A 16237-nucleotide genomic window follows, 5' to 3' on the forward strand; every position below is an offset into this window, starting at 1 on the left:
GAGGAAGTAAATATGGAGATTGTTTAACTAAAAAGAGTTTAAATATAAATATTGATTTTTGTATTTTGTGATTTACTTCCACAACTAGATAACATTTTAACTTTTTAAGTGATGATGAAAAAGGGACTACTTTAACCCATTTAGTTTGTAACTAGATTTTTCTTAGGACTTGTGCCCCTTCCAATACCCAAAAAAGAAAAATAAATAAAATAAAAAATTAATAATAATAATAATAATAATAATAATAATAATAATAATAATAATAATTTGAATTGGTCGAGTAGTCAAATCACTCGTCTACTCAAATAATTGTTGGGAGTTCGAATTCTATCTTGTATATGCACCATTTTATTGGCCAACAACAAACTCTTAAATGGAACTCAGATTCGTAACAGATTAATCTTTACCCTATCGAGTTAGAAGATATGTGTGCTTAATGTGTATATAGGTTAAGAATTTGAAAAGGAAAATATTTGAAATGCTATTTATATAAATAAACTAAACTCCTAATTTTTTTATTGTAAATTTCTTTCTAAATCTTTAATAAGTTTTTTGCCTTTTTTATTTGTCACTTTTTTTTAAGAGTGGGTTTGGTATTACTGTTATTTTTTAAAAATTGATACTTTTAGCTTTATTTAAAAAAAAAAAGGTGCATGTAAAACCTTGATTTAGTGGTAATTTTCTATGCTTTGCAATAAATGTATTTGGATTTGAAATTTGGCTAGCAGATAGAATTCTTAATATTGTGTGTGTGAATGTAGTGTGAGTTTATAATGTTTAAAATTAAGAATTATTCAATCCATCTGACAAAAAAAAATTATAATAGTTATGTTTTGTAAATTAAACTAAAAGATATTCCTCTAAATAAAGAGATATCACAAAAAAATATATGATAAAATAATTCTAATATATAATTATATTAGAATTTCAATGTTGAAAAGTATAAATAAATAAAACTTTGAAGATTAATTTCATGTGTCCTTTTAAAATTAAAATTACCATACATGAGTATTTTGATTTATCAACGTATTATGCTTTAAAAACATTAATGAGTACCCCGATGAAACACATAATATTCTTTTATCCAAAAAAAAAAAAAGGAAAATGCTTATGAAATAAGAGTATTTTAAACAATTTTGTAGTCAAATTCTTCATTTATGGCTTCTTAAATAGCATGCAAATAACGAAAGTGACACATTATGATTATGAACCAGATGAACTGTCGAATTGTTCTACTTGTCTATTTAAAAGCCAATTTGGATAAGTTTATAAATAATTTTTTTATTTTAATTTATCAAAAGTTATAATATTAATGTTTAGTGTAATTTTTAAAATTAAATTATAATTTTTTAAACAAAATTTAAATATTTAGAAACCAAATAAAAAAAATAACTTTTTTTATAATAAATTTTTTTATCATTTTTCTTTTAAAATATACACTTTTAAAACTAAAAAATCAAATATAAAATAACGTATTTATAAGTTATTTTTAATAAAAATATTTATTATTTAAATATTTTTAAAAAAATTTAATTAAATTGTTTATTCAAATTAAATTTTAATGAGATAGAAAAATCAATAATAGTTATTTAATGCCACACATGTCTTTTAAGTAAAAAATTAACCTATTTATATATTACTAATTTTACAACTAAAATATGTCATATGTTATTTTTTTATTACAATTGAAATTAAATATTTTTTTCTAAAATTAATAAGTTCTCTCTTATTCCCTCTTTCTTTCTCTATCTCTCTCATTCTTTCACCTATTCTAATTCTCTTATATATCATTATCAATGACTAATTAATAATTATAACTTGAAACAATAAAAATGTACAACATGACATTCTCTAATTGTAATTAAAGTTGAAATTAAAATTAAAATATAATTATATTATATTACTAATTTAACAATCAAAATATGTCACATGATACTCTTATTAAAATTAGGTTTAATTACTCTGTTGGTCCTTATAGTTTCATGAAATTTTCAATTAGGTCCCTATACTTTTTTTCTTTTTAATTGAGTCATTGCACCAAATTTTATTTTTAATTAGGTCCCTATACTTTTTTTTCCTTTTATTTGGGTCCCTACAATTTTTTTTTCTTAATTGGATCCTTATATAATTAAACCAATTACTGTTAAGAGGGACCGAATTGAAAAAAAAAATTTGGTGCAGGGACCCAATTAAAAGAAAAAAAAGTATAGGGACCTAATTGAAAATTTTGCGAAACTATAGGGACCAATAGAGTAATTAAACCTTAAAATTAAGATGAAATATTTCTTTCCAAAACTAATAAACTTTTTTTATCCATCTTCTTATCTACCTCTCTCTCATTCTCTATTTCTCTCTACCCTTCTCACTCTATATATATAACTTATAATTTATATTTTATATTAATAATTTGACAAACTAAAATATGTCACAAAATATTTTTTATTTATAATTAAAATAAAATAAAAAATTTTTTTCCAAAATTAACAAACTCTCTCTCCTTCTTCTTTAATCTTTATCTTTCTCTCTATTTTTTCTCATTTTCTATCTTTCTCTACATTTCAGTTCTACCAAAAATAAAATTAATAAAATAATAATTCAAACAAATTTATAAAATTATAAAAAATACATTAAATTTATATTTAAATATAATTAAAAATATCTCATAATATTATTTTATATAAAAAATATATTATTATATACATACTTTTTTAGTTTTTATATTTAGTTTCAAATTTTCACTATTTATCTTTCTAATTTATATTTTTACTTCTTTTCTTTCAAATATTTATTACATATAATTTGGAGAGAATACTAATGTTGTGATTAATAATTAGAATTAAGATTCAATTGTTTCAAAAAAAATTAATTGAGTTAATTTTATAACTATCAATATAATTTATTTCATACTAAAATCTAACTATATTTTTATATATGTAAAGAGTAAAAATATATATATTTTAAATCATGAGAATAAAAATTAATTTTTTTTATTTGTGCAATAGAATTAACACCTAATCAAATATAAAAGTATAAAATATAAACATTAAATTCTTTCAAGATTTAGATAATGAATGTTAAAATTAATTTTTAATGAAAAATTAAACTCTTTCACATGAAAATAATAACTAAAAAATATTTGATTTTATTTATCTACAGAGATCCTGATTTTTTTAACTGACTAAAACTTTTGTCTCCTACAATTTTTTTATAAAAATAGTTTGATTTTATAAATTTTATTCTGCCAAAATCTATAAAAAAAAAATACTAATTTTTTTTTCAAAGATTGGAGTGAGACTCGAACATATAATCTAAGTGAGTATAAGAAGACTATGCTATTTGAGTTATAATTCATTGGCAAAAATACTAGTTGTTACTAAAGTGTACTCTTCGATATCACATAATTTTAAAATTTAAATGTTTGATGAATTAAAGAAAATGATAGAAAACTGTTGAAATTAAATAGAATAAAATCTTTACAAAATTACATTTAATGATCTACCAACAAGGATTGGTCCGCATGATAAGCAACGCAGGATTAGCTTAAGTAGGTGTCGAGTTCGAAGTCCTGTATATGCAGTTATTCTCGTTAGGAGACTCGCCCACAACATTTAGTTGCACGATTCGAATCGGATCCCAATTAGTCAAGGTGAAACTCCAAAAAAATATATTTAATGCTTTCTCTTCTCCACTTCTTCACTGTCTTTCTCTATTCTACTACTGTTTCTATTGCACTTAATTTATAGTAAAGGGAGTATTGGGTATATTTATATATAATTGAAGGGAAGGAGTGTTTAAATTTTGAGGTTTAAGGTTTATAGTTTAAAATTTAAAATTTCTCTAAGTAGTAAATAGAGAAATGTTGAATACATTCAAATCTCTTTCAAATTTAAGAAGGTTCATTGTTTCTAACAAACTTCACTTTAACAGTGGTGGCTAAATCCTCTCTTTCCTTGATTAATATGATAGGATAATACAATATGTAGTTATGTACTTACCTTAATCTGTATTTAGTGTAATCAACATATTGTGTAAACTTATTCACCATGATCTCAGATCAGCTCCTTGCTTCTACTTCTGCTTCATTACATAAATTCTACGAAAGAAGACATTTTAAAATGAAAAAATTGATAAAATAATAAATTAAAAAATTAATTATTAAATTTATAACTTTTATCTTAATTTAAGAGTGATTAACCTCTGATTTTACTACTTTACCAATCTCTTCACTTTAGAATAGCTTGATTCATATACAACAAGACAACATTGTAGTTTGTTACATGGAACAGTTGGTTCGGGCCTTCTAAGCAAAGGTTCTCAATTTCCTTGAACAGGGCTTTGTTAATTATAATTATAATGGTTGATGGATATTAGGAAACTTGAACAGGAATTCATTTTTTAGCATCGCTGAGGTTCCTCAAAAGTCATAGGAAGCTACGACAAGCTACATCTTGAAACATCAAACCTACTCTTTGACCAAAACAAAAAAGGAACCCACACCAATGTTATTAATAGTAAGCCTAAACTTTTTCGCACAAAAAATAAATGATTAATACGATATCATGAATAAGACAAGTTAAAGGAAAATAAACAGAAGACTAAAATTTTCAAGGATAAAGTAAAAGACAAGGAACTCAAAATTACAAAGTCAACAAGTTTGATACCTAATTGCAGATACCCGAAGTAAATGGTTTCACTTGAGTAATGGCTCAACACAACACCACGTAATCCCCACTTCTCTCTATCCTACAACCAGCCCCAATCAAACGAAACCGTAGAATGTCATAAAATTGGTAATGTATTATGCCAAGCATCTGTTGGATCCTCAGATGATTTTTCACATTCTGTCTTCTCTCCTCCTTGGAGCACAACTGATGATCTCATCAACTCTAAGTATCATCTCAGCTGCTTCGGTTGCAGATAGCAATACAGCCTGCTTAACTTTAAACGCCTCACATATTCCGCGTGCAGCCATGTCTCCAACCTTCAAGAAATACAACATAGATCAAATTACGTTAACCAATAAGAAATACAAAAGGATGCAAATCAAGCTAGCAGCCTGCAGATGTTTTTCTACGAATACAACTTTGGTATGGTCCAGCTCTCATACCCATGTTATGTATACATAAGTTATTGAAAAGCGAAAATCTTAACGCAATTAGCATACCCGAAGATAGATATTTCTTTACAACTGGAAATTTAAATGTGACACGTTTTAATACCAAACTATCAAATTGATATAAACTGGGGCAATCAGAATTCTATCCGTATCAGTATAAAATGACAAGGGGAGATATTATAAATTTTACAATCAAGTCAAATAATTTCTAAGATATACTAGCATGTGTGCATCTTGTAGCAACTGACCCAAGAGAAAAAGAATGACATGATGCTATCATACAATATAATGAGCAATTAAAAAATGGTGCTAATGGAAATAAATATCAGGTATATAAAATTTTAGTTTCAGTACTTACGGAACCAGAGATAACATCAATTCCTGCAGTGCATCCCTCGCTCTGGTGCTCTGCCCGGAGCTGAGAGATCAACTCAGCACTGTCCAAACCAGCATTATCAGCAATGATTGTTGGGATAGCCAAGAGTGCTCGAGAGAACGCCTCAATAGCAAGAGACTTCTTTCCAGGAGTTTTCCTGGCCAGTTCATCAATTTCCTTTGCCATCACCATCTCCGGCCATCCACCTCCAAGCAGCACCCTGCTGTCATTCACAGTCTGAGACAGCACACACAAGGCATCATGCAATGACCTCTCAGCCTCATCGAGAACATGGTGGCTGCCATAGAAGTAGATATATCAGAGTTCGAGCATAAATCAAATAAAAAATTCATTCTTGTTAGAAAACAGATGTCTGCTCATATGCATATAGTTTAGAAACTACTATGGGCTTGTGGTCATGAACATCAATCAGGAACTTTAAAATAACAAGAGTAAGAAGTACCTAGCTCCTCTCAAAACTATTGTACATGCCTGACCCATTGCAACGCCAGAAAAATGAATCAGCTTATCCTCACCAATCATAATCTCCTCAATAAGGTCACATTGCCCAAGCTTAACAGACTCAGGATTGTCAAATGTTGATGCAATCTCACCACCAGTTACCAGAGCCAGACGCTCAATACCATCGAAATCAGCATGCTCAATAGCCAAAATTCCAGCATCAGCAAAGAGCTCCTCTGGGAAGTTGTAAATCAATTGTCTGTTAACGAAACAGTTGATACCATGACCTATTATCTTCTGCACCTTTTCTCTCATCTTCTCCTTCTCAGCTCCTTCAATTTCAGCAACTTTAGCCATGGAATCTACACGAACACGTGCGCCATATATCTTCACCTTGTCTGTGTCCATGGCAGTATTTGCCACCAATATCTTTGCATTCTCTATGCGCTTGGGTTGTCCAATACCAATTTTCTTGTCAAGGATGAATCTGAACAATGATATGGATACAATTTGAAAAAAGAATGTTAAACCAGCTTAATGAAAGGCTAAGCAATAATGAAAAAGAAATCATTTAAAGAGAAATAAAATAAAGTTACTGATGAAATTGCTTCACTATTGAAGGAACACCAGAAATTGATAATTATTTAAACAATAACCGCTTGGGTTTGAATAGTTTTCTGAAGAGAAGATTATAGTTAGAACCAACTTTTATCTGGAATAAAAACTGTTTTGAAATAAGTTATGTTTGGGTAGAAAGAAGGAAACAATTTGCAGCAAAATAAAGTATCACATCATCATCAACAGCAGCAGCAAAGCTTCATCGCACTAGATGAGGTTGGCTACATGGATCAAGACACTATTGCGCCCTATAATGTATCATGTCTAAGGTAAGCTTATTTTGAATAAAGCAAAATAAAATATCATGTCAAGATAATTAAAATTAAATAAAAATAAAACCTATACGCAGCATTAAAAGGTTTTTATTATATATGCAAAAGATCGTTATTTTAGAATTGTGATGTTTTTACCAAATTAATCTAAATATCAATTACATAATATTACATAAACAAGTCAGAGACTTCTGTTTTAGTGACTAATAACACAAGCAATTGCTTTCGAAAATCCTAACAAAACAAACTACTGCAAATTCTTTGTAAACCGCCTATGAAATTCAACACAAAAATATAAATCATTATTCTACAGAATGATTGAAGCATTACATAACTGCAAACTGCAAATATTCTAACTTTCATGTTTCAAGTAATGAGAGGTATAGCTTGTTTACCCTTCATCTAAAAATGAATCTTTCAGTGATCCACCAGGCTTCTTTATAATCTGAATAGCTTCTAAATTAGTGCTTCCCTACAATTTGCGACAGTATCCCATCAGAAATCAAAGCACAAGGACTGCAAATACGAAATGGCATATAGCTCCCTATTAAAATATTAAAATTATTCGTCTCTACTTAATAACTTAAACTTGTAGAAGAGATGGTGCATGACACTCACTATGATAAAAAAATCCTTTGAGGCTTACATATCCACATGCACAGTAGGAAGAGAAGTGCAATAACCAGATAACTATATAACAAGTCATGGAGAACATTCCAAACTTTTAGACTACTCAGTAAAAGAAAAAAGACTTCTGCCCAAACAAATAGCTATTATTATTTACCAGAAGAAATTTCATAATACACAGTGAGTGTAAGAATGAAAAAAAATTTGTGGATCGCATAAAAGCTTTGTAATACAAATTCTAAATGAAATATATCATTACATTCCTATTTAACCAACCGTGCAGAGAAGATTTGCAAGAAATGAATCCAATGCCATCTTAGACTGAATAATGGCATTCTTCCACACAAAATAAGAATTGCATCCATGCAGATCCTATTTATTTAAATACACTAAATTTGAAATAGTTTTTCAGTACATCTCACCTTTAGTCTCATTACAGCATCCACAGCTAAGCTTGCAAAATGTTCTTTGTCTTGTGAGAGAATCTTGGAGCTCAAAGTAGTCATTGCAATGTTCATCAAGTCTGATCTAAATTTATCTGCATGTTACAGTAAATCAATGCATTAGGCTATGGAGCCAATCTCCCTCCCTCCCCAGTGCAATAGAAATGGGAAGAATCACACTCAAAATGGAAAAACAAATACCTGCGTCTGCTTTGTTGTCAACAACCTTCTGCAACAACACATTACGAGCACACTCAGCTGCCATTCGGTAACCTGAAAATCAATAGCAATAATATAAAGCACAGTAATCAGATAGTCAAGATTTTCCGCACTATAAGAAGTTTCAATCAGAGTAAGCTTCATCCTCAAGCTTCTGTGCTTCATTTTTTACAAATCTCGGACAATGTCTTCTGCTTTTCACTCATTGTTTTGGAAAGACGAAAGGTCAACTAAAATCAAACAGCACAAAGTATAAAGGAATATGAAATTTGCAAGGGGAAAAGACTGTATCATAAGGGAAGTTAGGGAATATTGAAATGCAAATAAATAAACCTGATATTATTGTCATAGGATGAATCTTAGCTGCAACCAGCTTTTCTGCTTCCCTTAAAAGTTCACCAGCCAATACAACAACAGAGGTTGTTCCGTCACCAACTTCATCATCTTGAACTTTTGATATGTCTAACTCACATTAAGGATGTTTATGGTACAGTTTAAATTTAGCTTCTGACATATGCAAGAAAATCTACATCCATGCTCTCATCAGTAGCTAAATGAAAATTATGTGAGTACCCAAGTAATTGCCACCTTAAATATATGTGTAGCATATGAAAAACAGCATCAGTTAAATTACCAGGATACTACCATAAATTATAGCCCAACATACCTAGTGAGTTGGCACAAATTCATCACATATCCATTGATGTCAGTATTCATGAAGTCGGACTATGGTGTGTTTTCACTGGGAATTAGAATGTCACTTTTGAAGACCAGCATAAGCCCAGATAATATATGCCCACTAATAGTAATAGAGATGTCCCAATTCCCAATGCAATCTACTAATGTGTTTCCCATGCAAAAAGCACTTCTGCACCACTCAGTGAACTACATTAGAAATTTAGAAGTGAAATCTATCATCAATTTTTCGATGATCTCTTTAGGGGAATTAGAAAGGATGGTGAGAGCATCTTGGATTCTTGGCGAACATCTAGAAGTTTGTAGGTTCCAAAGAGTGTTGGGGGCCTGTAATATATCCTAACACTAACCACATATTTGGGAGAAAGAGTTCCTTACATGCTCTTAAAAACTCAGAAAGTTGACCTTCTTATGATCTGGTTTGGACTCATTGTAGCATCCAGCAATTCCTAAGCTACCATCAGTCTATCACTACCCCAAGAATAATAGAAAATATTAGAAAATGAAAAGCCAAAAGGATACCAACAAGCACTTTAGCAGCTGGGTTATCAATATGGAGGGACTTCAAGATCGTAGCACCATCATTGGTCACAGTAACTTCACGCCCTCTTCCTGTTGACTGCAAGATTTTATCCTGCAGCAATCACATTGAAGATATACAGATTACTTACAACTACGAAGTATGAACAGAAAATAACATCATTTATCGATAAGGTTAATGCTGGGAAGAACAGATTGTTTTACCATTCCCTTCGGCCCTAGAGTAGTCTTAACCAAGTCAGCAATAGCCATGGCTCCAACAAAAGATGCCTGGGCAAATGCAAAGAACCATCACAACAAATGTAATTAAGAGTTAATCAACTTCCTCAGACTCAAATACCAAGGAGAATGCACGAAAATATTCGCTAACACAAACATATCACACTCACCATCCTGGCTCGCTCTCCTTTTTCTTGGCTGGCTTCATCTTTGAAAATTGTATCAATCTACATAGCATTCACCACTCACCCCCATAAGAAAATTATTAAAGGAAGATAAAAAAAATAAATAAATAAATAAAAATAAAGATAATAACGTTAGCAGAGATCTACTTACAGCCATTATGAAGTTTCAAAATTCAAAATGTGGCCACCTGCAAAGAGAACAGAACTCGCTAAAAATCTACTAAAATCAATTAAAAAGAAAGACAAAAGCTCTAAATAAATTCTAACAACAACAATTAAAAAAAAAAAGAAAAAAAACTCACTGGTAGATGTTGGCAGAGTTGTTGGCGGCGGAGACAGTGGCAGAGTGGAGCAGTGAGGGAGAGAAGAGTGCAGCGAGTTACGTCGCGGCGGATTGTTTGGCGGAGGAGTTGCAGAGCGGCTGGAGATGTGGAAGCGAGGAGCAGCGAGGACAAAGGTGGTGTCTGATTTCTTAGGGTTTCTGGTGATGTCGCGAATATGGCGTAGCAATTGTAAGCCAGCAAATGAAAGTAGTAGGGTTTTACGATCCCGCAACCGAAATTATTATTATTATTATTATTATTATTATTATTATTATTATTATTATTATTGTTGTTGTTGTTATTATTATTATTATTAAAATATTAAAAGTGACTTCGAATTTATTTGTGAGTTATACTGAAATTAAATTCTAATAACTTTTTAGTCCATCATTTTTAATTTTAATAAATTTTAATTACTAAATTAGTTTAAAAAATGTTATTTTATTAGAAAAATCAATCTCATATTATATTATTCATTTATATAAAAAATGTCTGAAAATTTTATAAAAAAAATTAAAAACCATTATATCTTCATTAAATAATAATAAATATTTATTTATCTAATTTTTTTTCAAAATTTAACTTGAGAATTGACTTGTCTAATAAAATAAAAAATAAAAATTAATTTAATAATTAAAATTTATTGAGAATCAAATCGTTTAATTTAAAATTTTTTAGAGATAGCTTTAGGATATTACTTTTCTCTTATTTATTAAATTAGTTTTATTTTGGGTGTCTTACAACTTACAAGGAAGATTACCTTTAAATAATAAATATATTTTTAATCAATTTATATCATAAATATCATTTTTATTTGATATTATTATAAAAATGTAGTATATGTGCATAAAAAATCAAGGATTTTTTATTTTTATAAATTAAATAAATGTAATAATTACCGAAATAAATAATTTAAAAAATATTTATCGAAATAAATACTTATCTCGTTTACACTGTAAACGAGATAATTTTGCACGTATCTTGTTTACAGTGTAAACAAAATATGTGTATTTTTTAATTTTCGTCGGTAAACGAGATATATGTATTTATAAATAATTAAATATAATTTATAAAAATAATAAAAAATATTAATAATATAGTTTGGATCAAATTTTTAAAAATAGAATTTTTACATGCTCGAGCTTGTGTTCAAATAAATCTTGGGTTGCCTGAAATCAAACATATTATAGTGGAGGGTGTGACTCATGAAATGGAGTACGAGAGTTTACAGTTGATTTATGCTACTTGTGCACGGTATGGGCATGATAAATCGTTGTGCAAGGAGAAGGAGTCCTTGGAAGGAAACAGAAATTTCTTTGGTGATGGAAAAAATAATGAAGCCCCGACACTAGTGCCACACAACAATCATGAGCTTCATAAAGAGGCTGAATCAGAAGCTTGTGATTTGGGTGAGAATTCTCGTAATTTGGGTGAGAAATTAGGAGTTGTTAAAGGGAAGGATGTGGTTACGAAATCATTAGCTCCTCACGTGCCTGATGGTCATGTTAATGCGGCATGCATGGATGATGGAGAGGGCTGGCAACAAGTGCTGCGTAAGGAAAAATTCATAATGGGCCAGTCATCAGGTTTGAAGGACCAAGATGGAAAGCAGCACAAGTATGGTTCGAGAATGGTTCCAAGGCCCAATTTGCATGGTGATGGAGGCAAATTAATTGGCATTAGGATGAGGAAGCAAGAAAAACATGAAATTGCACCATCTCTATTGTGCAGAACTCCTGCACGTCATGGAATTTCACTACGGAAGCGTCCTCGGCCTTCCTCCCTGCAAAACTCGCCAGTTGATAAAAATGGTGGCACAACGGAGAAAACCTTAGTAGATGGAAGCATGGCAGGTGCAGTGTTAGGGGGTCCGAAGGTGGCAATTATTGAGGATTGGAGTGTGCCAGTACCGTAGGACAAACCACCTATTGAGGTTGGTAATTCTGTTTAGAGTTTATGTTCTTATTTATTCTGTCCCTATTATTTATGGATAGTTTTAATATGATTGTTTGAAATATTAGGGGTGCTTCTAATAAGTTAGCCCTGGTGCATTGTAAGGAACTTGTTAGAAAATTTAGACATATTTTCTTTATTGTGGTTGAAACTCGCTCCCCTTTTCAGCATTTAAAATTGTTTTGGGAAAGGTTGGGGTATCACTCTGTTGGTATAGTAGAAGCAGAGGGGCATAAGGGAGGTATTTGGTTTCTATCCTCTATGAAAGGTGTTTGTTGTAAGTTCATTGATGCTTTTGATCAGGGTGTTACTGTTGAGGTTCAATTTGATAATTTAATTTGGAGGTGTAATGGTATTTATGGCAGTCCTCAATTTAATAAAAGGGTTCTCCTTTGGGATTATCTTGTTGCACAATCCATGGTTTTTCAAGGACCTTGGATTGTTCTTGGTGATTTTAATGAAGTCAAATTTTCTCATGAATCTAAGGGCTGTCAATTTTCTCATCAAAGAGCAGACATATTTGCTACTTTATTAGAGGATAGTGGTTTGTTTGATCTGAAGACTATTGGGAGGCGATTTTCTTGGTACAGAAGGGTGAAAAATTATGTTGACGTGGCAAAAAAGCTTGATCAAGTATGTATAAATAGTAGTTGGTTATCTATCTTTCCAGAGGCTTATGCAGAAGTTTTAAATAGGCTTCAGTCTGATCATTGCCCTATTCTGGTGCGTTGTAAAGGTCGTCCTCAGCCTAAAGGGAATCGACCTTTTCGATTTGTTGCTGCTTGGGCTACTCATCCTGAGTATTGGGATATTGTGAATCAGTCATGGTGGTCTGGTAATAGAGGGATTCATGGCAAGCTTTCGGAAGTATAGAAGAATTCACTAGAGTTTAACTCGAAGGTATTTGGTAACATTTTTGTTAAAAAATGTGAATTAGAGTAGCAGATTAATTATTTACAAAAGCGTTTGGAAGTGGTGGATAGTATTTATTTGCGTCAGAAAGAACAACAGTTACTTGATGATTATAATAATACTCTAGTGCAAGAAGAGCTCCTATGGTTCTAAAAGTCCAAAGAGCAGTGGGTAAGGTTCGGGGATAGGAATACAAGATTCTTTCATATTCAAACTCTTGCGCGAAGGAAGCATAATAAGATTCATGGCCTTTTTCTCAAGGATGGAGTGTGGGAAACTGATCCAGAGGTTCTGAGTCAAGAAGCAGAGTCTTTCTATAAAAGTTTATTCTGTCATTTGGATGATGTTGATTTGGGTTGCCTTGGTGATGTGCCTCTTCCTTCTCTGAATGAGGAAGCTTGCAATAATCGCACGACACCAGTTACTATGGAGGAAGTCAGAACATCTGTTTTTCACATGAACTCTTTTAAAGCTCCGGGTCCTGATGGGTTTCAAGCTTTCTTCTTCAAAGAATATTGGGAGATCATTGGTCTTGATGTTTGGAAGATGGTTAAGCAGGCATTCTCCAGTGTTACTCTTGATCCGAGAATGTTGGAGACTTTACTGGTTCTTATTCCAAAGGTTGAATCACCGTTATCTATGAAAGATTTCAGGCTGATTAGTCTCTGCAATGTAGTTTACAAGATCATCACGAAGGTCCTTGTTAATAGGCTTCGTCCTTATCTTGCGGAGATTGTTGGCCCGCTTCAAGGAGGATTTATTCCGGGACGAGGAACTCCTGACAACATCATTATTGCTCAAGAAGTTCTCCACTTTATGAAGAAGACTAAATCAAAGAAAGGCACACTGGCCTTTAAGATTGATCTGGAGAAAGCTTATGACAGAGTTAACTGGAGGTTTTTGACTTATACCCTTAAGAGCTTTGGTTTTTCTATTCCTACAATTAATTTGATTATGAATTGTGTCACTGCTTCTTCCTTATCTATTCTTTAGAATGGGAATTGTCTGAATGGCTTTACTCCTAGTCGAGGTCTTAGACAAGGAGACCCTATGTCACCCTATTTTTTTGTGTTGTGTATGGAGTGATTGGCATGCTTTATTAGTCATCAGGTTGATTTGGGCTTGTGGGAGCCGGTTGCTATTTCTAGAGGGGGACCAAGAATATCCCACTTAATGTTTGCGGATGACTTACTTCTATTCTGTAAAGCTACAAAGAGACAAGTGCAAAATGTGATGTTGGTTTTAGAGACTTTTTGCAAAGCATCTGGGATGAAGATTAATGTGAAGAAGTCTAAAGCGCTTTGCTCCAAGAATGTTTCTACAACAAGAAAAGAGGTTTTCACTGGGGTATCCTCTATCAGATTTGTCCAGGACTTGGGCAGGTATCTTAGAGTTACCCTTAGCCATTCTAGGGTGCCTCGTTCAGCTTTCAATGTTGTCCTGGATAAGATTCGGAGTAGGCCAGCAAGCTGGAAAGGGAATTTACTCAATCGGGCTGGTAGACTCTACTTGGTTAATTCTGTTGCAGCCGCTATTCCCACGTACCAGATGCAGGTCTCTATTTTTCCCAAAGGAATCATTAGTAAATTGGAGTCTATGATGAGGAATTTTCTTTGAAAAGGACAAGTTGATGGAAGAGGATTGAATCTTGTTAGTTGGAAGGTACTGGTTACTCCAAAAAAAATATGGAGGTTTGGGGATTAGAGATCCTTATTGTGTAAATATTGCTCTTCTTGGGAAGCTAGTTTGGACTTTTTTCCAACAGCCAAACAAGCTATGGGTCCAATTGTTGGATGCCAAATACCGATCATCTCTATATGACTGTTTTAGTTATCCTAAGAACAAAGACTCTCCCATTTGGAGGTGTCTTTGCAAGGCTTGGGAAGTGTTGAAGGATGGGTTTGCTTGGTGTATTGGAGATTTGAACCAGAATTTTTGGTTTTCTAGCTGGAGGAGAGAAGGACGGTTATCTAATGAGATGGATTATGTTCACATTTCTGATTCGAATTTCCGGATACAGGATATTTGGTCGGTTGGTAGGTGGCATTTGGATACTCTTTATTCTCCTTTATCTCAAAATCTAAAAGGTAATATTCTCTCTTACAATCCAGATGAACAAGCAGGTCCGGAAGTGGGTTGGTATTGGAATGGGTCTGCTGCCAAAGTCTATGACTCACGCAATGGTTACTTGTGGTTGTGTAAGCAGCTATTTGGTTGGGAGGAGCGGGAGAATTGGCTTTGGCTTTGGCGTCAGCTTGTTCTGGAAAAGCATAAGTTTTTGGCTTGGTTGTGTCTTAAGGAGGCTCTTCCTACTGCAAGTTTTCGCTTTAGAAGAGGGATGTCGTCATCGGATAGGTGTCCAAGATGTCATTCTAGCCAGGAATCGGTTTTACATTATATTCGGGATTGTCCAAAAGCTCAGCTTGTTTGGCATAGGTTGGATATTTCTTGTCATCCTTTGGATTTGAAGAACTGGTTCTTGTATCATAGCAGAGAGCATCCGTTCAAGTTCTTTTCGGGACTTTGGTGGATATGGCGAGCAAGGAATAATGACATCTTTAATCCTCATGAAACTTGGCCTCCGAAAAAAGTGATTTGTCTGGCATTAACTTCAGAAAAGGAGCTTAGGAATATTTTTGAAGTACAACGTATGTCCCTTCCCTCTACTCTAAATGGTTTTTGGAATCCCCATCCATTGATACTTTTAAGATTAATTCTGATACTAGTTATTTTGGTTCGGGTGATAGTGTTGGTTTTGTTTGTGTTATTAGAGATTGTAATGGGAGTTGGCAAAGGGGGTGTTTGGGAATGATTGATAGAAATAGTATTCTTCAAGGAGAATTGTTTGCCATTTGGAGAGGATATCTCTTAGCTTGGGATGTGGGTCAACGAGATGTTATTTGTGAGACGGATTGTGTGGAAGCATTTAATCTTATTACTCAAGATGGTTTTGGGTTTATTGATCCATTGGTGCTCAAAATAAGAGATATCATGATTGGAATTGGCATGTTGACTTTCGTTTGATTATGAGAGATGCAAACACAGTGGCAGATACTATGGCAAAGATGGCGATGAAGTTACAATTTTCACATGTGGAGCTTCTTTCACCTTGGGAGGAGTTTAAGAGTAGTCTTAAACGGGACTGTCCCTCTATTTAAGCACTTCCTTGTTTTGTTTGTTTTGTTTTTCTTTGTTTAGTTTATTTCAGTCACAAAAAAAAAACTAAACACCTTAACACGTTTATATGAAAGCACGTAAGTGCGCCGTCCTACTATT

The 16237-nt window shown here is 32.4% G+C and overlaps 1 protein-coding gene across 2 annotated transcripts; it reads right to left on the reverse strand.

Moving 5' to 3' along the window:
* Positions 1–4523: 4523 nt before the first annotated feature.
* LOC148565657 (TCP-1/cpn60 chaperonin family protein) lies at positions 4524–10336 on the reverse strand. 2 transcript variants are annotated; one of them, XM_088489165.1, is made up of 12 exons: positions 10076–10336; positions 9925–9961; positions 9759–9815; positions 9574–9639; positions 9352–9463; positions 8467–8595; positions 8116–8187; positions 7894–8009; positions 7240–7316; positions 5956–6441; positions 5475–5790; positions 4524–4981 (listed from the first exon to the last, which is right to left on the reverse strand). In XM_088489165.1, exons 2-12 carry the CDS (start codon positions 9928–9930, stop codon positions 4835–4837), a joined length of 1584 nt encoding a protein of 527 aa, XP_088345291.1. In that variant the 5' UTR covers positions 9931–9961; positions 10076–10336; the 3' UTR covers positions 4524–4834. The 2 variants fall into 2 exon arrangements, with proteins under 2 accessions (XP_088345291.1, XP_088345292.1); XM_088489166.1 differs by lacking the exons at positions 9925–9961; positions 10076–10336 and having other exon boundaries at positions 9759–9821.
* Positions 10337–16237: the final 5901 nt, after the last annotated feature.

This window comes from Arachis ipaensis, chromosome B5 (assembly GCF_059453495.1).
Source record: "Arachis ipaensis isolate K30076 ecotype BB chromosome B5, ASM5945349v1, whole genome shotgun sequence".
Taxonomy (NCBI): Eukaryota; Viridiplantae; Streptophyta; class Magnoliopsida; order Fabales; family Fabaceae; genus Arachis; species Arachis ipaensis.